The sequence below is a fragment of the Bombina bombina genome, chromosome 4, assembly GCF_027579735.1.
Source record: "Bombina bombina isolate aBomBom1 chromosome 4, aBomBom1.pri, whole genome shotgun sequence".
NCBI lineage: Eukaryota > Metazoa > Chordata > Amphibia > Anura > Bombinatoridae > Bombina > Bombina bombina.
This window is the reverse complement of record NC_069502.1, coordinates 874,159,419-874,183,526: the sequence shown is the minus strand read 5'-3', so window position 1 is coordinate 874,183,526 and position 24,108 is coordinate 874,159,419. Positions and strand designations below refer to the sequence as shown.

Sequence of the window (24,108 nt, the reverse complement as noted above, 5' to 3'; positions counted from 1 at the left end):
AGCGTGATTTCGGACGGAGGTCTGTGTGTATGAACTGATCTTCATCAGGACGTCTGGATGAGGATGTCAAATTATTTTCCACTGGGGATTTTAAAAAATATCTTTTCAGAGTTAACTTTCGCACAAACTCTTTATTCAATCCCCTCGATGGAGCGTACGATAGACCAAATCCCAAAACTTCTTTTTCCTCTGGTTTTAGAACAGTGCTGCTCAAATTAAATATCCCTTTTACTTCCTTTATATCAGCCGTTGGGTCCGTTTCCACAATATTGGACGTTGTTATTGAGGAGTCCAGGTGTTGTCTGTTCTTATTTCTAGACCCTGCTCTTCGTCCCCGATGTATCTTCTTTTTAGCGGTGTGTCCACGTCCTCCAATGTGACTTGTTTTCTTTTTCCTTTCGGTTCCATCTGTGGATTGTGTCACATCTCTAAAAAAGGTGAGAGGATGAGGCTTGAGTGTTTACTTCCCTTAAGTTGTTTCCACTTTCTCTAGATAGAGGGGTGGCTAGAGGGGAGAACTTGTTGGACAGTACTCTAAAATTTTCCTTCCAATCGTTCTGTTTTCTTTGGTTCGTCTGGGGATAATATTCTTCCCTCTGGTGTTGTCGTGTTTGGTACACTCGGGGATAGTATTCCTCCCTTCTAAGTTGCCATGTTTGTCTGAACGGGGTTCTGTCTTTTTGTCTCCCCCTCGGTTCATTTGGATTTCCGAAATTGGATTCATATTGTTGTCGTCGATGTTGTCCATAATTATCTCTTGACTCATAGGGTTGGTATGGTTTGTTGTTATGTCTGTTCCAATATGAGGGGTGATCTTCTCCCCTTGGTCCTTCATAAGGACTATAATCAAACCTATATTCGTCATGTGTCCCATATTGTTGGCCTCTCTGCCAATGTGCTGTATTTGAAGGGTTCCTTCTGCTGTAATTATCATCATTCGGATTGTTTCTAATCCAGTTTTTATCATAATTCCCTTGCCATTCTCTATTTGGGATTCTTCTCTGTTGTGGTCCAACAAATCTATTTTGTAGCCTTGTATTGGGATTATAGTTCACATATCCTCTTCTTCTCCCATCATTAGTGGAGTTTGATTTAGGGGGTATTTCTACCCATTCTCCTTGTACAGGTGGCTGTAATTTAACTACCTGTTGGGTTGTATCAGTCGAGACTGGATCACACTCCTTACTGGTCTCAAGTGTGTCTAAAGTGGCATTTAGATCTCTGTTGATCTTTTTTGTTTTCTTTGCTATGGTATCATCTTTAAGTTTGTTTATTTTTGTGTAAAGATGTTCTTGTTTTTCTTTAAATGTTTGTGAGTTTTTAAACAAGTCCATGTTTTTCTCTTCTATTAGAATTTCAGAGTCAATATGAGTTAGAAGGAGTTCTCTATACCTAATCATTAATTTCAGTTATTATTTTGTTCCAATTTTCAGTGAATTCTTTTGAATTGGAATTAAAGGAACATTCCTTCACTATCATCAAGCCTTTCGGTACAATATTTAACTCTAAGCATTTCTTTAGAAAAGATATTTCAATTTTGTACTTTGTTTCAGAAATTAGAAGTTTTTCTAAATTCTTAAAGATGGTATTGATATCTGTCACAGTGTTGGTATCTGTGGAATTTTCCCTATTGAGGGCTATATTGATGTCAGAACTGACATCCGCTCTCAGATTTCTAATGGATAAAATAGACTCCATAATACAGAATAAGAAACCTGTATCTGGCTGCTGTTACTAAAATTAGGTAAATGGAAATGCTCAGTGAATAGATAGAACAGCGCCTAGATCTGTTTACTTGCTACACTTCCATTTCATGTATTAAACTTTTTTAGATATATATATCAATTATACATATATATTTTTTTATCTCAACTAACATTTTAGCCATTATCGGACAGTGAAATAATCCGATACTTAAAATAGGTCCTAATTACGGTCAATCCAAGAACTATAATATATAATATTAAGAGATTTCTATAGTTCAGTTTTACAAATTTATACCCCGATCTCGACTATTAGGAGTAATACCTAAACTCACCTATATAGTGTCAATCATTTTTAATTTAATGGTTTATTCTCAGAATTAGCCGCCCTTGCTCGCCTACACAAGTCGTTTTGTATAGAATGTTGGAAAATATTGCCCACACTCGCCTATTCCTACCCACTTTGAAAATGGCGTTGGCGATATAGACAGGAAAGAGCCCGCAAATTTACTTCCGGTCGCGGTAACTTCCTTATTGTACCGCGTGACAAAAAGGCACTTCCGGTTGCGGACACTTCCGGTTTGCGAGCGCGTTTTTTTGGCGCCAACTTTAATTTTGATACCCCCATTTTTAATTAGTATTTAAGGTAGCAAGATATGAGCCTCATCACTGTCTTGAAAAAGGCCCCACTACAGGGCCGAAACGCGTAAACAATTGGAGAGATTTGTGAGGCTCATATACCACCAGGACCAAGGCTATTTGGGGTGAGTTGAGAACCAATTGACTCAGTTCCATCAAGCCCTCTGTTTAGTGCACTTTATCTTTTTCCACAGGATTTTCGAGGACCATTGGATTTAAAGACTGATTTCATCTACAAATAACTGGCCCATATTTGGATTTTTTCCCCATTGGACATTGGACTTTGTTTATTAACATTATGTTGTGTATTACCAAACCATATTTTTTCTTAGTCTGTTTTTATGATTGCTAGATAATAACTGCGCTTTTATTTATAGGGTTTAACACGCCCATAAATCAGTTTAAGACATTTATTGATTTGTATTTAGACCAATATTCTTAATATTAGCTATCTTTTGGCACATTTGTGTTGACACACACATTACCTTAACTGGTAAATTTCTAACAGATCATACCGGTATCGATCTTTCTTTCACAAGGCACTACATTTTATGCTTTTCACTCTTCTTTCCACATCTGTTTTTTGTAATTGAATTATTTTTTGTAAAAAGGTTGATATTTTTGAATTTGCACTGAATGTTTGCATTTTAGCTAACTGTCACGGTATTCTGGCAACACTCACCTTCTCATTTAATTATTTTTTATTTACCATCTGAATCGTTTATGAAAATACCTGTTTGTTGCAATTTAGTAATATACTGAGGAGTTGTCACCTGGTGTGATATTATCACATATACAGTTCCTTTTGTGGTAATCATAGGAGATCACTTACACTAGTTTTATTCCATTTTAACTTATACACTTCCACAAGATTGGGGTTCTTATTGATCCCCAAGTCTTCCATTTGTATTGACTATTGGATCTGATATTGTTTTAAATCCCTACAAATAGATTTTGTTTACCGTGTTAAACTCATGTGCTGGAACAGTGCCAGCATCGAGTTATATTAGGAGATACATTGTATTTTGTGTTTTATAAAATAATTTGGTTTTATATGATTAAAGAAATTTTGTACATATTTTATATCGTTTTTGGATCTTATTGGGCCATTTCACCCATTTATAAATATTGATGCCATTGTTTATGGAACCTGTGGTTTACCTCAGCCTTTTAGGCGCTCCTATAATTATCTGTAACGTCTAAATTCTCTAGGACCTTATTAGGGGGCCCCTTATAGTGTAGCAAGTAAACATATCTAGGCGCTGTTCTATCTATTCACTGGTTGAAGCAGAAAGCCTTGCTGAACAAAAATTTTCTTCAGCAGTCCTTCCAATTTTTTATCCATAGGATCTTTGAAAGCACAACTGTCCTCTATTGGTATAGTTGTACGCTTGGCCAGTGTTGAAACAGCCCCCTCTACCTTAGGGACCGTCTGCCACGCGGCCCGCCTAGGGTCGTTTATGGGGAACATTTTCTTAAAGATAGGTGGGGGAACAAAGGGTACACCTGGTCTCTCCCACTCCTTAGTCACAATATCCGCCACCCTCTTTGGGATCGGAAATGCCTCAGTGTATACAGGGACCTCTAAAAATCTGTCCATTTCACACAATTTTTCAGGGGGGTCACAATCATCCAGCGTAGCTAAAACCTCCTTAAGCAGGACGCGGAGGTGTTCCAGCTTAAATTTAAACGCTAAGGAATCTGACTCTGCCTGCTGAGAAACTTTTCCTGTGTCAGAAATTTCTCCCTCAGACAGCCCTTCCCTTACTGCTACCTCTGAGTTTTGTGAGGGTACTACAGATAAATTATCCAAAGCTTCAGATTGCTCATCCTCTGTATTTAAAACTGAGCTATCGCGCTTTCTTGGAAAAACTGGCAGTTTGGATAAAAATGCTGCAAGGGAATTATCCATTACTGCTGCTAATTGTTGTAAAGTAATAGGGGCCAATGCGCTAGAGGTACTAGGCATCGTTTGCGCGGGCGTAACTGGTGTAGACACGTGGGGGGAGGAAGAAGGACTATCCTCATTACCCTCCGTTAAGGAATCATCTTGGGCAGCATTTTTAATTGTCACTGGATGATCTTTAAGATGCTTAGATGTTTGTGCACACTTTAAACATAAATGCAATGGGGGTACTGCCATGGCTTTTGAACATAAAGAACAAGGTCTATCTGAAGGCTCAGACATGTTTGACAGACTCAGACAACACTAAAATATTGAAAAAAATACTTTTTGAAAAAACGTTACTGTCTCTTTAAATAATAAAAGGCACACACTTTTTTTTTTACCAAATCATCAAAAAACATCCGATCTTAATGAAATTTGCACCACATGATCCTAATGCCTTGAAATGATTGCACACAAATTTTCAAAACATTTAACCCCTTAATGCCCAAACCGGAGCAAAATGAAGTAAACATGCGGTTTAACCCACTACAGTACGATGCCACAGTCTTTGCTGTGGCTTTACCTTCCTTTAGGGTTATTTGCAGGTGTAAATTAAGCCTCCCTGAAGTCCTCCTGTACTCTAAAGGCTCTGCACATGAAGCTGCATGGAGCTGTGTTGCAAATCAACTGCGCAATTGAGGCGCAAAAATGAGGCCCCCTCCTTCATTACTCCAGAGTTATGGGGCCTTTCTGAGTCAGATTAGCTGTCTTACAAAATGCCAGGCGTAAAAAAAGTCCCCAAAAAGTGTTTCCAACGTCTAAAACGCTAAATAAATATAAGATTACCTTAATAAAGTAATCGATTTAGCCCATCCCAGTGTCTGTCAGTATTAAAGCCCTTAACTGAAGCCATCATTCTATACTGTGTCTCAGAAAATGGCTTACCTTCCCTCATGGGATTTCTGTCAGTCTTCTAGCACTACCAGGTCTTGTTAGAAAAAGTGACTGAACATACCTTAAGCAGTATAAGCCTGCAAACTGTCCCCCCCAACAATTTCTCCTGTACTCAACAGTCCTGCGTGGGAACAGCAATGGATTTTAGTTACAAAATGCTAAAATATTTTTCCTCTCAGCAGAAATCTTCATCACTTTCTGCCTCAGAGTAAATAGTACAAACCGGCACTATTTTAAAATAAACTCTTGATTGAAGAAATAAAAACTACAAATCTAACACCACATACTCTTTACCCTCCCGTGGAGATGCTACTTGTTAGAGCGGCCAAGAGAATGACTGGGGGGGCGGAGCCTGAGGGGAGCTATATGGACAGCTTTGCTGTGTGCTCTCTTTGCCACTTCCTGTAGGGATTGAGAATATCCCACAAGGATGAATCCGTGGACTGAATACACCAAGTAAGAGAAACAGACGCTTTTACCTGAAGGATCCATGCTGTGGAAGAGAAACAACGCCTCTCAAATGTGACAGTCTTATAGCAGTGCTTTCTGACATGGACTTGAGTGAAAACTCATCAACACTGATTGCTTAGGAGTTGTTAGCTGTAGTCTGGATGGGTTCACAGAAAGACTCTCCTTGCATCTCCAGACTCTAACTGCCATCAATACTCTCACTGAGAGGTTGACATGACTCCTTAAAACTCCAGTCCCATCTTAAAGGGCAGATACCCTTATCCAGGACACTACAAATCTTCAGCAACTTCTCTGCCACCTCCTATCATGAGGCAAATAATGACTGGGGTGATGAGGAAGTGGGAGGGGTATTTAAGCCTTTAGCTGGGGTTTCTGCCTCCTCCTGGTGGCCAGGTATTGCATTCCCAACAGTAAGGAATGAAGCCGTGGACTCTCCCTATCTTAGGAAGGAAACAATGAAGACTTAACATTTTAATATGTCTATCATAGACACAAACTGAGTGCATTATTTTATCTAAACCTTTTTGTTTACATGTTTTTTTTGTAACCAGATCTTAAAGGGACATTATACACTAGATTTTTCTTTGCATAAATGTTTTGTAGATTATCCATTTATAAAGCATAGTTTGTTTGTTTTTAAAGTATAGTTTTGCTTTTTTTTTAAAAAAACATTGCGCTGATTTTCAGACTCCTAACCAAGCCCAACGTTGTAGAAGTATACTGATGTATACCTACTCCAGCTTGCTCCTGTTTGTGTAAATAGTCTTTTCATATGCAGAGGAAGGGAGGGGGGAGTGTCTTCTCTTGTTGGTATACAACCACTTCAGTGGGTGTTCCAGCTAACCTTTTCAACAGAGATAAACTGGGAGCTTCGAAGTTTTTAAAAAGTTTTATACTGGGTTTTTATATCGGTATCTGTGCATATTATTCTTTGTAGTAGAGTCTATTACATGCAGTTATATGAAAATTGGTGTACACTGTCCCTTTAAGTTAAAAAATGTTTAATATAGGTGGGGAAACAATAGGCAGAATTATCTATTTCAAACAAGAAAAGAAAGGATAAAAGCTATTTGTACAAAATTTAAAACACTCAAGTAGGTAAATGGATAATTGGGAAAACATTAAGGGGGAATTATTAGTGTACACTATTTCTTTAAGAAGTCATGCTCTGATCTTCCAGATTTCTTTTAATATGAATTTTCTCATGATTATTAAGATCTGTTTTCCGAGAATAACATTTCCCACATTGAGAACACAGAAATCCTTTTTCCCCTGTATGAATTTTCTTATGCTTATTAAGAGTTTCTTTCTTAGAAAAAAGTTTTCCACATTCAGAACATGAAAATGCTTTCTCACCTGTATGAGTTGTCTGGTGATTAATAAGATGTGCTTTCCTAGCAAAACATTTGCTACATTTAAAACATGAAAATGCTTTTTCTCCTGTATGAGTTTTCTGATGTGAAATAAGATGTGGCTTCTGAGCAAAACATTTCCCACATTCAGAACATAAAAATGCTTTCTCTCCTGTATGAATTTTCTGATGCTTAGTAAGAGTTGTTTTCTCAGTAAAACATTTCCCACAATAAGAACACGAAAATGCTTTCTCTCCTGTATGAATTTTCTCATGCTTAATAAGATTTCCTTTGTCAGTAAAACCTTTCCCACAATTAGAACATAAAAATGCTTTCTCTCCTGAATGAATTTTCTGATGTTTAGTAAGCTTTCCTTTCTCAGTAAAACATTTCCCACAAATAGAACATAAAAATTCTCTCTCTCTTGTATGAATTTTCTGATGTCTATTAAGACTTAATTTCTCAGTAAAGCATTTTCCACAGTGAGAACATGAAAATGCTTCCTTCCCTGTATGACTTTTCTGATGACTAATAAGAGTTGATTTATTTGTAAAACATTCCCCACAATTAGAACATAAAAATGCTTTCTGTCCTGAATTAATTTTCTGATGTCTAATAAGACTTGAGTTCTCATTTTCCACATGGCTTCTTTGATTTTGAAGATTGTCACAAGTATTGGTACGTTCACCATGACTAAGATTACTGCGGTTTTTAAATTCACCTGTTGATAAGAAATATAATGGAATTAATGTTAATTTTCTAATTATATTATTATATTTTGAAAACATTTTAACTGTTCTGAATGAATGACTACCACGGGAGAAAGGGGCAAGCTATGACCCCTACACCTTTCCCCAGCTCCATGCTAAGGTTTAAGGGTAGTTTGCTAGACATTAAGTAATATTTTTTATTTATTTTTTTAGCAAGCATTAAAAAAAGAATCACATTAACAAATACTATATTTTTAATAAGATCTCCGATACAAATATTGTACAGATGTAACAAAACACATAAGAATTACTGACCAACCACCATCCTATTATTTGCAAAAAAACAACAACCTAAAAGCTATATACAATTAAGAAAAACATTTTTTTCTTTTGTAAATCTGCTAATAGTATAATTTTACTAAATGTGTGCAAAAACATAATTTATGTAAGAACTTACCTGATAAATTCATTTCTTTCATATTAGCAAGAGTCCATGAGCTATTGACGTATGGGATATACATTCCTACCAGGAGGGGCAAAGTTTCCCAAACCTCAAAATGCCTATAAATACACCCCTCACCACACCCACAAATCAGTTTTTACAAACTTTGCCTCCTATGGAGGTGGTGAAGTAAGTTTGTGCTAGATTCTACGTTGATATGCGCTCCGCAGCAGGTTAGAGCCCGGTTTTCCGTGCAGTGAATGTCAGAGGTATGTGAGGAGAGTATTGCCTATTTGAATTCAACGGGGTCTATTTCATAGGTTCTCTGTTATCGGTTTAACGCATAGCCAAGAAGTGGGGTGATAAGAAAAAAGTGCGAAAAATAAGGAATTGGAATAATTGTGCTTTATACAAAAAAATCATAACCACCACAAAAAAGGGTGGGCCTCATGGACTCTTGCTAATATGAAAGAAATGAATTTATCAGGTAAGTTCTTACATAAATTATGTTTTCTTTCATGTAATTAGCAAGAGTCCATGAGCTAGTGACGTATGGGATAATGACTACCCAAGATGTGGATCTTCCACGCAAGAGTCACTAGAGAGGGAGGGATAAAATAAAGACAGCCAATTCCGCTGAAAATAATCCACACCCAAAATAAAGTTTAAATCTTATAATGAAAAAAACTGAAATTATAAGCAGAAGAATCAAACTGAAACAGCTGCCTGAAGTACTTTTCTACCAAAAACAGCTTCAGAAGAAGAAAACACATCAAAATGGTAGAATTTAGTAAAAGTATGCAAAGAAGACCAAGTTGCTGCTTTGCAAATCTGATCAACCGAAGCTTCATTCCTAAACGCCCAGGAAGTAGAAACTGACCTAGTAGAATGAGCTGTAATCCTTTGAGGCGGAGTTTTCCCCGACTCGACATAAGCATGATGAATTAAAGATTTCAACCAAGATGCCAAAGAAATGACAGAGGCCTTCTGACCTTTCCTAGAACCGGAAAAGATAACAAATAGACTAGAAGTCTTTCGGAAATTCTTAGTAGCTTCAACATAATATTTCAAAGCTCTAACTACATCCAAAGAATGCAATGATCTCTCCTTAGAATTCTTAGGATTAGGACATAATGAAGGAACCACAAATTCAATCCAAAGATTGTGAATTGAATTGATCCAAATTTCTTTGAAAAATCGTAATCTGCCCCCTACCAGCTTGGCTGGAATGAGGGCCGCACCTTCATGTAGACTTGGGAGCTGGCTTTGGTTTTCTAAAAGGCTTGGATTTATTCCAGACTGGAGATGGTTTCCAAACTGATACCGCTCCTGTGGGTGAAGGATCAGGCTTTTGTTCCTTATTGTGACGAAAGGAACGAAAACGATTATTAGACCTAAATCTACCTTTAGATTTTTTTATCCTGTGGTAAAAAAGTTCCTTTCCCTCCAGTAACAGTTGAGATAATAGAATCCAACTGAGAACCAAATAATTTATTACCCTGGAAAGAAAGGGAAAGCAACGTTGACTTAGAAGACATATCAGCATTCCAAGTTTTAAGCCATAAAGCTCTTCTAGCTAAAATAGCTAGAGACAGATACCTGACATCAACTCTAATGATATCAAAGATGGCATCACAAAAAAAGTTATTAGCATGTTGAAGAAGATTAACAATGCTATGAGAATTATGATCTGTAACTTGTTGCGCTAAAGCTTCTAACCAAAAAGTTGAAGCTGCAGCAACATCCGCTAAAGATATAGCAGGTCTAAGAAGATTACCTGAACATAAGTAAGCTTTTCTTAGAAAGGATTCAATCTTCCTATCTAAAGGATCCTTAAAGGAAGTACTATCTGCCGTAGGAATAGTAGTACGCTTAGCAAGAGTAGAGACAGCCCCATCAACTTTAGGGATTTTGTCCCAAAATTCTAATCTGTCAGACGGCACAGGATATAATTGCTTAAAACGTTTAGAAGGAGTAACTGATTCACCCAAATTATTCCATTCCCTGGAGATTACTTCAGAAATAGCATCAGGGACAGGAAAAACTTCTGGAATAACTACAGGAGATTTAAAAACCTTATTTAAACGTTTAGATTTAGTATCAAGAGGACCAGAATCCTCTATTTCTAATGCAATTAAGACTTATTTAAAGTAAAGAACGAATAAATTCCATTTTGAATAAATATGAAGATTTATCAGCATCAACCTCTGAAACAGAATCCTCTGAACCAGAGGAACCGTTATCAGAATCAGAATGATGATGTTCATTTAAAAATTCATCTGAAAAATGAGAAGTTTTAAAAGACCTTTTACGTTTACTAGAAGGAGGAATAACAGACATAGCCTTCTTAATGGATTTAGAAACAAAATCTCTTATGTTAACAGGAACACTCTGAGTATTAGATGTTGACGGAACAGCAACAGGTAATGTAACATTACTAAAGGAAATATTATCTGCATTAACAAGTTTGTCATGACATTCATTACAAACAACAGCTGGAGGAACAGATACCACAAGTTTACAGCAGATACACTTAACTTTGGTAGATCCAGCACCAGGCAGCGTTTTTCCAGAAGTATCTTCTGACTCAGTGTCAATCTGGGACATCTTGCAATAAGTAATAGAAAAAAACATATAAAGCAAAATTGATCAAATTCCTTAAATGACAGTTTCAGGAATGGGAAAAAATGCCAGTGAACAAGCTTCTAGCAACCAGAAGCAATAAATAATGAGACTTAAATAATGTGGAGACAATATTGACGCCCATATTTTTTAGCGCCAAAAAAGACGCCCACATTATTTGGCGCCTAAATGCTTTTGGCGCCAAAAATGACGCCACATCCGGAACGCCGACACCTTTGGCGCAAAAAAACGTCAAAAAATGACGCAACTTCCGGCGACACGTATGACGCCGGAAACAGAAAAAAAATTTTGCGCCAAAAAAGTCCGCGCCAAGAATGACGCGATAAAATGAAGCATTTTCAGCCCCCGCGAGCCTAACAGCCCACAGGGAAAAAAGTCAAATTTAAGGTAAGAAAAAATGATTTATTCATATGCATTATCCCAAATATGAAACTGACTGTCTGAAATAAGGAACGTTGAACATCCTGAGTCAAGGCAAATAAATGTTTGAATACATATATTTAGAACTTTATATAAAAGTGCCCAACCATAGCTTAGAGTGTCACAGAAAATAAGACTTACTTACCCCAGGACACTCATCTACATGTAGTAGAAAGCCAAACCAGTACTGAAACGAGAATCAGTAGAGGTAATGGTATATATAAGAGTATATCGTCGATCTGAAAAGGGAGGAAAGAGATGAACCTATGAAATAGACCCCGTAGAAGGAGATAATTGAATTCAAATAGGCAATACTCTCCTCACATCCCTCTGACATTCACTGCACGGAAAACCGGGCTCCAACCTGCTGCGGAGCGCATATCAACGTAGAATCTAGCACAAACTTACTTCACCACCTCCATAGGAGGCAAAGTTTGTAAAAACTGATTTGTGGGTGTGGTGAGGGGTGTATTTATAGGCATTTTGAGGTTTGGGAAACTTTACCCCTCCTGGTAGGAATGTATATCCCATACGTCACTAGCTCATGGACTCTTGCTAATTACATGAAAGAAATATAATCAGCTTTGTTTACTTAAAACCTTTAAAGGGGCAGTCTAGTCAAAATTAAACTTCCATGATTCTGATAGGACATGCAATTTTAAACAACTTTCCAATTTACTTTTATAATCAAATTTGCTATGTTCTCTTGGTATTCTTAGTTGAAAGCTTAACCTAGGTAGGCTCATATGCTAATTTCTAAGCCCATGAAGGCTGCTTTTTATCTGAATACATTTGACTGCTTTTCACAGCTAGAGGGCATAAGTTTGTGTGTCCTATATAAATAACTCCACATGCGTGAGCACAATGTTAAGCGTTAGCAATAAATGCCTGAAACGCAAGTCAATAGATAATAAATAGTCATATGATAAGGGGGTTGTCAGAAGAGGCTTAGATACAAGGTAATCACAGAGGAAAAAAGTATATTAATATAAACATGTTGGTTATTCATAACTGGAGAATGGGTAATAAAGGGATAATCAATCTTTTTAAACAATAAAAATTCTGGAACAGACAGTCCCTTCAAATAGCAAACCCAGCAAAACAAAAAACGTTTTCAAGTCTATTTATAAGTAGAATGTATCACACAATATCTTTCACTAACCATTTGGTGATATAGATTTATGTTAAATTACAATAGATATACACACACACACATACACACACACATATATATATATATATATATATATATACACATACAAATATATACACATATACATAATTTATGTAAGAACTTACCTGATAAATACATTTCTTTCATATTGGCAAGAGTCCATGAACTAGTGACGTATGGGATATACATTCCTACCAGGAGGGGGCAAAGTGTTCAAAACCTCAAAATGCCTATAAATACACCTCCCACCACACCCACAACACAGTTTAACGAATAGCCAAGTAGTAAGGTGATAACAAAAGGAGTAAAAAGCATACAAAAAGAGGAACTGGAAATATAATTGTGCTTTTATTAAAAAAACAAAAAAAAACAAAAAACATAACTACCATAAAAAGGGTGGGCCTCATGGACTCTTGCCAATATGAAAGAAATGAATTTAATAGGTAAGTTCTTACATAAATTATGTTTTCTTTCATGTAATTGGCAGGAGTCCATGAGGTAATGATGTATGGGATAGAAATACCCAAGATGTGGAAGTCCACAGATGAGTCACTAGAGAGGGAGGGATAAAATAACAACAGCTATTTCCACTGAGAAATTAAATCAACACAATAATTAAGTTTTTCTTAAAAAAACTTAAATCAAAAGCAGTAGAATCAAACTGAGACAGCTGCCTGAAAAACTTTTCTACCAAAGACTGCTTCAGAAGAAACAAAATACATAAAAATGGTAAAAACAATAAAAGTATGCAAAGAAGACCAAATTACTTTTTTGCAAATTGATCAACGGAAGTTTCACTCTGAAAAAGCCCAAGAAATGGCGACTGAACTTAGTAGAATGAGCTGTAAATCTCTGAGGCGGAGCGTGCCCTGCCTCTAAATAAGCCTTGAGAAACAAAAGCTTTAAGAAATGACATAGGCTTTCTAACCTTTTCTGGAACCAGAAAAACAACAGACTAGAAGTCTTCTGAAATCCTAGTAACCTCGATAAAGAATTATAAAGTTTTTACCATATCCAAAGGATGTAAAGAACTCTCAAAGAATTATTTAGGATTAGGACACAAAGAAGAAACAACAATTTCTCTATTAATGTTGTTCAAATTCACAAAACAGTCCACAAAACAACTTATCTAGATGAAAAATCAGATAAGGAGACACACAAGAGAGGGCTGATAAATCAGAAACTCTTCTAGCCAAGAGAGCTAACACGTTCCAAGAAAGTAAATAATCCTCAAAGAAAATAAAAGCTCAAAAGAAAGAGCCTACAAAATCCTTAAACCAAATTAAGACTCCAAAAAGGAGAAATTAATAACTTAACAGTCAGGCTTGATACAAACCAAAGCCTGAATAAAACAGTGACTATCAGGAAGTTAAGAAATCTTTCTAAGAAATAAACAGAAAGAATCAAGATTTGTCCCGTCAAATAATTGAGTAGACAAATTTAATCCAAACCATCCTGAAGAGACTGTAAAATCTTTGGAATTCTAAAAGAATGCCAAGAGAATTTATGATTACAATTGACTCTTGTCCGATAAAGACAAAGTAATGAACACTGAATCCATCTAGGGACCCAAAAAAAGGTGACCCGTGTCTGAGGAATTACGAAACTCTTAGGTAGATAAAATCATCTAACCATGTCGTGAAGAAACAAAACTAGTTGATTCATGAGAGATTCAAATAAAAGAAAAGTTTAAGCTAATACCAAGATACCATCCAAATAAGGAAGCACCACAATACCCTACTGTCTGAATACAAAAAGAAAGGCACCAAGAACCTTTGAAAAGATTGATAAAGCTGTCACTAGACCAAATGGAAAAGTGACAAATTGGTAAAACTTACCTAAATGAAAAGAGAATCCCAGAAACCAAAAATGGTCTGAATGAAATAAAATATGAGGATAAACATCCTGTAAAATTGATTGGACATGAAATGCCCTTGCTGAACAAAAGGCATAATAGTCCTTATAGTTGCCAACTTGAAAGTTGAGACTCTTACAAAACAATATAACATTTTCAGATCCAAGATTGAACTGAATAAACCTTTCTTCTTTGGGACAAAGAATAGAATTGAATAGAAACCCAAACCATGTTCCTGCTAAAGAACTGCCATAATCACTATTGAAAAAAAAATCCACAGAGTGTACTAAGAAAGAAAGAATCTTCCTATAGAAGGTCTCATTCTAAAAATCTATTCAAAACTCTAAGAATAATATAGTTTTTTGACTGAGTTTCCAAAGATAATTTAATATGCTTCCCACCAGAAATAGCTGGTCTTAGAATATAGCCAATATGTAATTATGATCTTCTAAGATAAGATTCAAGTTTCATATCTAAAGGATCCTTAAAAGAAGTACTATCTTCCATAGGAATAGTAGTACGTTTGGCAAGAGTGGAAATAGCCCCATCAACCTTTGGGACCTTTTCCCAAAACTCTAGACTAGCCACAGGTAAAGGATACAACTTTTTGAACCTAGAAGAAAGGTTAAAAGAGGAACCAGGTTTAGACCATTCTTTAGTAATCAAATTGGAGATAGCATCTGAAATAGGAAAAACGTCAGGAATTTAAAAGTTTAGAAGCTTTGCTATCAGGAGGAATAGATTCCTCAATATCCAAAGTAAACAATACTTCCTTTAAAAGAGAACGAATATGTTCCATCTTAAATAAGAAAGAAGATTTATCAATTTCTGTCTCTGATGCAGAATCCTCTGAATTAGAGGAGCCGTCATCAGTAGAGTATATTTCAGTATGCTGTCGGTCAGTACAAAATTCATTAGAATTATGACAAGTTTGTAAAGACCTTTTACATTTATTTGAAGGCGGAATAGCAGTCAATAGCAGTCATAGCCTTCTCTATGGCTGCAGCAATAAAATCTTTTATATCTGCAGGAATATTAGGTAAACTAGAATGAGAAGAAATAACAGTAGATGTATTTGTACTCATAGAAACATTATCAGCATGCAATAATTTGTCATGACAAACGCCACATAATTGAGCTAAAGAAATAAGATCAGCTTGTTTACAACAAACACACTTAGCTTTGGTAGAATTGTGTTCAGGCAGCATAGTTCCTACAGTAACATCAGAAGCAGGATCAGTCAGACATCTTGCAAAATGTAATAAAAGAGAAAAAAATAATATTTAAACAAAATATCCAATTTCCTCATATAGCAGTTTCAGGAATGAGAAAAAAAGCTTATGCTAAATTTTTTTACAAAAAAACAGAATTTATGCTTACCTGATAAATTACTTTCTCTTGTGATGTATTGAAAGAGCAACGAGCAATAAAGGGAGAGGCTTAATATAACAAATTTTGGCACCAAGAATGACGCAAACAAAGATGACGCAAACAAACGGTCCCCCACTGCTCATCTGCACAAATGAAGGAGACACCAGCCGAAACCCCCAAGGGGACAAGGCAAAAGAGAACCAAGGAAACTGAAAAGGTCCCCTAATACAAAAAGGAACACCTCCCCAATATCCTGCAAGCATGGATGCAACAGAAGAGGCAAAGTCCTCCCAGTGTCTGTCCATAAATTACCAAGGTATGCGACCATGAAAAAAGTGTGCAATACACCCAGGTGAAAAACCTCAAGTTTGAGAACACAGAGTCCTCAACAGGACGACACAGAGGATACTTGTGAGGAAGAAGCAGTCAAGCAAGAAACAGACCGCAAAGCAACCCCCTTACAGAGGGCACGTTCCAGGCAAAATAAGTTGCCAGACCTACACACAGGTCCCTTAAAAGGGGAACACAAAAACCTCAAATCGAGGCTCCCCGAGAAGGGGAGTATACTCCCAGAACCCGAAGGAAGAATAAACCATCTTCTAATCAATGGAGCAAGTTGAAAAGAAAATCTATACCCTAGCAGACTAAGCAAACAGGATAGACTCAACAAGCTCACACATCCAGAGGAGACTGCGCAAACACAGGTCCTTAGACCGCTCGGTCATCCTGACCTGCAGACCCACACTAAGCTGGACCAACCAAGCCTCCAGGGATCAAAGACAAGGAAACACAAGAATCATGAAACAGATACAGGAACGAGCGTAAGGATAGCACAGCCATCCCCACAGAGCACAAGTACAACTCGACTCTGAAACAGACAACAAGGCCATAGACCTAAGGATCTATCAAAAGAAATGCCCAACAAGTCTGCTTGGAGCCAGCAAGACTACAGGGGGAACCAATCCCACCTTTCCACCTCCCATCCAGGAGAAGCCCCAAGCAAGGACTCCATCTCCATCAGGAGAATAATATCCCCTAAAGAAAAGGGACGATGCCGGAAGAGCAACAACTGTCCTCAAAGCCCAAATGCACCGGCTAATGGGAAGTGAAATTCCCAACACTTCTTTCATTGCTAAAGGACTGTGAGTCCTCCCTTGATGATTGACATATGCCACTGCTGTGATATTGTCTGTTTGAAAACAAATGTAAAATTCTCTCTTCAAAAGAGGCCAAGTCTGAAGAGCTCTGAGAATATCACAGCGTTCTAAAATATTGATTGGTAACCTCGCCTCTTGAGGATTCCAAACCCTTGTGCTGTAAGAGACCCCCCACACAGCTCCCCAACCTATAAGACTTGCATCTGTTGTAATCACAGTCCAGGCAGGAACGAACAAAAGAGGCCCCTTGAACTATGATGGTTTAACCACCAAGTCAGAGAGAGTTGAGTGTTGGGATTCAAGCATATCAACTGTGATATTTGAGTATAATCCCTGCAACCACTGGTGCAACATGCAAAGCTGTAGAGGTCTCATATGAAAAGGAGCAAAGGGGATCGCATACGTTGCTGCAAACATGAGACCTAAAACTTCCATGCACATAGCCACTGAAGGGAATGATAGAGACTGAAGGTTTAGACAAGCTAACACCAATTTAATTTGTCTCTTGTCTGTTAGAGAAAGAGTCATGAAGACTGAATCTATCTGGAAACCTAAGAAGATGACCTTTGTCTGAGGAATCGAGAAACTCTTTGGTAAATTGATCCTCCAACCATATCTTTGAAGAAACACTAGTTTTGTGTGAGATTCTGCTAAATGAAAAGATTGAGCTAGTACCAAGATATCGTCCAAATAAGGAAACAATGCAATACCCTGCTCTCGGATTACAGATAGAAGGGCACCAAGAAACTTCGAGAAAATTCTTGGAGCTGTCGCTAGGCCAAAAGGGAAAACGACAAATTGGTAATGCTTGTCTAGAAAGGAGAATCTCAGAAAACGATAGTGGTCTGGATGAATCGGAACATGAAGATAAGCGTCCTGTAAGTCTATTGTGGACATTAACTGCTGAACAAAAGGCAGAATAGTCCTTATAGTCACCATCTTGAAAGTTGGGACTTTTACAAAACAATTTAAAGTTTTCAGATATAAGATTGGTCTGAATGAATCTTCCTTCTTTGGGACAATGAATAGATTTGAATAGAAACCCAATCCCTGATCCTGCTGAGGAACTGGTACAATCACCCCTGAAAGCTCTAGGTCTGAAACATTTCAGAAAAGCCTGAACCTTCACAGGGTTTGTTGGAATAGTAGTAAGAAAAAAATCTTCCCATGGGAGGACTTATTCTGATCTATTCGATATCCTTGAGAAACTATATTCTGAATCCACTGATTTTGGACAGTATGTGTCCAAATGTCCTGAAACAATTTTAATCTGCCCCCCACCAGAAGAACTGGATTGAGGACCGCACCTTCATGCAGTTTTAGGGGCTGTATTTGGTTTCTTATAAGGCTTGGATTTATTCCAATTTGGAGATGGTCTCCAAGTAGAGCCAGAGGCCTTAGGGGAAGGAGTGGTTTTCTGTTCTTTATTCTGACGAAAGGAACAAAAACGGATTAGGAGCTTACATTTACCCTTAGATTTCTTGTCTTGGGGTAGAAAAACTCCCTTGCCTCCAGTGACAGTGGAGATAATAGAATCCAATTGGGAACCAAACCGATTATTACCCTAAAAAGACAGAGATAATAATCTAGATCTAGATTTAAGCCATAAAAGCTCTGCTAGTTAGAATAGCTAAAGACATAGATTTGACATTAAATAGCATCACAAACAAAATGATTTGCATGTTGAAGTAAAAAGAGCAATACTACCTGATTCAGGAACTGATAATTGCTGCATTAAACTATCCAACCAAAAAGTTGAAGCAGCAGCAACATTAGTCATGAAAATAGCTGGTCTTAGAATATAGCCAATATGTAATTATGATCTTCTAAGATAAGATTCAAGTTTCCTATCTAAAGGATCCTTAAAAGAAGTACTATCTTCCATAGGAATAGTAGTACGTTTGGCAAGAGTGGAAATAGCCCCATCAACCTTTGGGACCTTTTCCCAAAACTCTAGACTAGCCACAGGTAAAGGATACAACGTTTTAAACCTAGAAAAAAAGGTTAAAAGAGGAACCAGGTTTAGACCATTCTTTAGTAATCAAATTGGAGATAGCATCTGGAATAGGAAAAACGTCAGGAGTAACCTCAGAAGTTTTAAATACAGAATTTAAAAGTTTAGAAGCTTTGCTATCAGGAGGAATAGATTCCTCAATATCCAAAGTAAACAATACTTCCTTTAAAAGAGAACAAATATGTTCCATCTTAAATAAGAAAGAAGATTTATCAATTTCTGTCTCTGATGCAGGATCCTCTGAATCAGAGGAACCGTCAACCGTCATCAGTAGAGTATATTTCAGTATGCTGTCAGTCAGTACAAAATTCATTAGAATTATGACAAGTTTGTAAAGACCTTTTATGTTTATTTGAAGGCAGAATAGCAGTCAATAACAGTCATAGCCTTCTCTATGGCTGCAGCAATAAAATCTTTTATATCTGCAGGAATATTATGTACACTAAAATGAGAAGAAATAACAGTAGATGTATTTGCACTCATAGAAACATTATCAGCATGCAATAATTTGTCATGACAAACGCCACATAATTGAGCTGAAGAAATAAGATCAGCTTGTTTACAACAAACACACTTAGCTTTGGTAGAATTGTATTCAGGCAGCATAGTTCCTACAGTAACATCAGAAGCAGGCTCAGTCAGACATCTTGCAAAATGTAATAAAAGAGAAAAAAAAATATTTAAACAAAATATCCAATTTCCTCATATAGCAGTTTCAGGAATGAGAAAAAATGTTTATGCTAAAATTTTTTACAAAAAAAACAGAATTTATGCTTACCTGATAAATTACTTTCTCTTGTGATGTATCGAGTCCACGGATTCATCCTTTACTTGTGGGATATTCTCCTTCCCAACAGGAAGTGGCAAAGAGAGCACACAGCAGAGCTATCCATATAGCTCCCCCTCTAGCTCCACCCCCCAGTCATTCGACCGAAGGTTAGGAAGAAAAAGGAGAAACCATAGGGTGCAGTGGTGACTGTAGTTTAAACTACCTGACTTAATAGCCAGGGCAGGCCGTTGACTCGATACATCACAAGAGAAAGTAATTTATCAGGTAAGCATAAATTCTGTTTTCTCTTGAAAGATGTATCGAGTCCACGGATTCATCCTTTACTTGTGGGATACCAATACCAAAGCTTTAGGACACGGATGAAGGGAGGGAACAAGACAGGTACCTTAAACGGAATGCACCACTGCTTGTAAAACCTTTCTCCCAAAAATAGCCTCCGAAGAAGCAAAAGTATCGAATTTGTAAAATTTGGAAAAAGTATGCAGCGAAGACCAAGTCGCTGCCTTACAAATCTGTTCAACAGAAGCCTCATTTTTAAAAGCCCATGTGGAAGCCACTGCTCTGGTAGAATGAGCAGTAATTGTTTCGGGAGGCTGCTGGCCAGCAGTCTCATAGGCCAAACGGATGATGCTTTTCAGCCAAAAGGAAAGAGAGGTAGCAGACGCCTTCTGACCTCTCCTTTTACCAGAATAGATAACAAACAATGAAGTTGTTTGTCTGAAATCCTTAGTTGCTTGTAAATAGAACTTTAAAGCACGAACCACATAAAGATTGTGTAACAGACATTCCTTCTTCGAAGAAGGATTAGGACACAGAGAAGGAACAACAATTTCCTGGTTAATATTCTTATTAGACACAACCTTAGGAAGAAAACCGGGTTTGGTACGCAAAACTACCTTATCTGCATGGAAAACCAGGTAAGGTGAATCATACTGTAAAGCAGATAACTCTGAAACTCTTCGAGCAGAAGAGATAGCTACCAAAAACAAAACTTTCCAAGATAAAAGCTTTATATCTATGGAATGTAAAGGTTCAAACGGAACCCCTTGCAGAACTGAAAGAACTAAATTCAGACTCCATGGCGGAGCCACAGGTCTATAAACAGGCTTGATTCTGACTAAAGCCTGACTAAACGCTTGAACGTCTGGTACCTCTGCCAGACGTTTGTGTAAAAGAATAGACAAAGCAGATATCTGTCCTTTTAAGGAACTAGCTGATAATCCTTTCTCCAATCCTTCTTGGAGAAAGGACAATATCCTGGGAATCCTAATCTTACTCCATGAGTAACCCTTGGATTCGCACCAAAAACGGAATTTATTTTTACCTGATAAATTTCTCTCTCCTACGGTGTATCCGGTCCACGGCTTCATCCTTACTTGTGGGATATTCTCAATCACCACAGGAAGTGGCAAAGAGAGCACACAGCAGAGCTGTCCATATAGCTCCCCTCAGGCTCCACCCCCTCAGTCATTCGACCGACGGTTAGGAGAAAAACAGAATTTATATCTTACCTGATAAATTCCTTTCTCCTACGGTGTGTCCGGTCCACGGCTTCATCCTTACTTGTGGGAATATTCTCTTCCCTAACAGGAAATGGCAAAGAGGCACACAGCAAAAGCTGTCCATATAGCCCCTCCTCTGGCCCCGCCCCCCAGTCATTCGACCGACGGTTAGGAGAAAAAGGAGGGTGCCGTGGTGACTGTAGTGTATAGAGATAAAAAAATTTAAGCCTGACAAAAAACCAGGGCGGGCCGTGGACCGGACACACCGTAAGAGAAAGGAATTTATCAGGTAAGATATAAATTCTGTTTTCTCCTACATAGGTGTGTCCGGTCCACGGCTTCATCCTTACTTGTGGGAACCAATACCAAAGCTTTAGGACACGGATGAAGGGAGGGAACAAGTCAGGCAACCTAAACGGAAGGCACCACGGCTTGCAAAACCTTTCTCCCAAAAACAGCCTCCGAAGAAGCAAAAGTATCGAATTTGTAAAATTTTGTAAAAGTGTGCAGTGAAGACCAAGTCGCTGCCTTACAGATCTGATCAACAGAAGCCTCGTTCTTGAAGGCCCATGTGGAAGCCACAGCCCTAGTAGAGTGAGCTGTAATTCGTTCAGGAGGCTGCCGTCCGGCAGTCTCATAAGCCAATCGGATGATGCTTTTCAGCCAAAAGGAAAGAGAGGTAGCAGTAGCTTTCTGCCCTCTCCTCCTACCAGAATAAACGACAAACAAGGACTTAGTTGCTTCTAAGTAGAATTTTAAAGCACGGACCACATCTAGGTTGTGTAACAAACGTTCCTTCTTTGAGGCTGGATTCGGACACAGGGAAGGAACAACTATTTCCTGGTTAATATTCCTGTTGGAAACGACTTTTGGAAGAAAACCAGGTTTGGTACGTAAAACTACCTTATCTGTATGGAACACCAGATAGGGAGAAGTACACTGCAAAGCAGACAATTCAGAAACTCTTCTAGCAGAAGAAATAGCAACCAAAAACAGAACTTTCCAAGATAGTAACTTAATATCTATGGAATGTAAAGGTTCAAATGGAACCCCTTGAAGAACTGAAAGAACTAAATTTAGACTCCATGGAGGAGTCATGGGTCTGTAGACAGGCTTGATTCTAACTAACGCCTGTACAAACACCTGTACATCTGGCACGGCTGCCAGTCGTTTGTGCAACAAAACAGACAGAGCAGATATCTGTCCCTTTAAAGAGCTAGCTGACAAACCTTTATCCAAACCCTCTTGGAGATTCCTTTGGAATCGCACCAATGGATATATTTTTGCCATATCTTATGGTAAATTTTCCTAGTCACCGGTTTTCTGGCTTGAACCAGAGTATCTATAACCGAATCTGAAAACCCACGCTTAGATAGAATCAAGCGTTCAATTTCCAAGCAGTCAGTTGCAGAGAGACTAGATTTGGATGTTTGAATGGACCTTGTACTAGAAGATCCTGCCTCAAAGGTAGCTTCCATGGTGGAACCGATGACATATTCACCAGGTCTGCATACCAAGTCCTGCGTGGCCACGCAGGAGCTATCAGAATCACCAAGGCCTTCTCCTGTTTGATCCTGGATACAAGCCTGGGAAGGAGAGGGAACGGTGAAAACACATAAGCTAGGTTGAACGACCAAGGCGCCACCAATGCATCCACTAGTGTCGCCTTGGGATCCCTGGATCTGGACCCGTAGCGAGGAACCTTGTAGTTCTGACGGGACGCCATCAGATCCATGTCTGGAATGCCCCATAGTTGAGTTAACTGGGCAAAGATTTCCGGGTGGAGTTCCCACTCCCCCGGATGGAAAGTCTGACGACTCAAATAATCCGCCTCCCAGTTGTCTACTCCTGGGATGTGGATTGCAGATAGATGGCAGGAGTGATCCTCCGCCCATTTAATGATCTTGGATACCTCTCTCATCGCCAAGGAACTCTTTGTTCCCCCCTGATGATTGATATACGCTACAGTCGTCATGTTGTCCGACTGAAATCTTATGAATCTGGCCTTCGCTAGTTGAGGCCAAGCCCGGAGCGCATTGAATATCGCTCTCAGTTCCAAAATGTTTATTGGGAGAAGAGACTCTTCCCGAGACCATAGACCCTGAGCTTTCAGAGAGTCCCAGACCTCGCCCCAGCCCAAGAGGCTGGCGTCGGTCGTGACAATGACCCACTCTGGTCTGCGGAAACTCATTCCCTGGTGATCTTGAGTCAACCACCAGAGGAGTGAGTCTCTGGTTACCTGGTCTACTTGAATTTGGGGAGACAAGTCTGCATAATCCCCATTCCACTGTTTGAGCATGCACAGCTGCAATGGTCTTAAATGAATTCGAGCAAAAGTAACCACGTCCATTGCTGCAACCATTAGTCCTATAACTTCCATGCACTGAGCTATGGAAGGCTGAGGAATAGAATGAAGAACTTGACAAGCTTTTAGAAGTTTTAACTTTCTGACCTCTGTCAGAAAAATCTTCATTTCCACAGAATCTATTATTGTTCCCAGAAAGGGAACCCTTGTGGACGGGGACAGGGAACTTTTTTCTGTGTTCACCTTCCACCCGTGAGATCTTAGAAAGGCTAAAACAATGTCTGTATGAGCCCTTGCTTTGGAAAGGGACGACGCTTTAATTAGAATGTCGTCTAGGTAAGGTGCTACAGCAATGCCCCTTGGCCTTAGAACCGCTAGAAGGGACCCTAGTACCTTTGTGAAAATTCTGGGAGCAGTGGCTAAACCGAATGGAAGAGCCACGAACTGGTAATGTTTGTCCAGAAAGGCGAAGCTTAAGAACTGATGGTGAGCTTTGTGGATAGGAATATGCAGGTACGCATCCTTTAAGTCCACGGTAGTCATATATTGACCTTCCTGGATTGTTGGTAAGATCGTCCGAATAGTTTCCATTTTGAATGATGGAACTCTGAGGAATTTGTTTAGTATCTTTAAATCCAGAATTGGTCTGAAAGTTCCCTCTTTTTTGGGAACTAAAAACAGGTTTGAGTAAAACCCCAGACCTTGTTCCGCTGTTGGA

At 38.4% G+C, this 24,108-nt stretch overlaps 1 protein-coding gene across 1 annotated transcript in view; it reads right to left on the bottom strand.

Annotated features, from left to right (window-relative positions):
* Positions 1-6,336: 6,336 nt before the first annotated feature.
* Positions 6,337-24,108, bottom strand: part of LOC128657389 (zinc finger protein OZF-like) — a 160,698-nt gene continuing 142,926 nt past the window's right edge. The window contains exon 7 of the mRNA XM_053711721.1: positions 6,337-7,728. Within this exon, the coding sequence (XP_053567696.1) occupies positions 6,809-7,728 (920 nt within the window). The 3' untranslated portion in view covers positions 6,337-6,808. The remainder of the gene's footprint in view (positions 7,729-24,108) is intronic.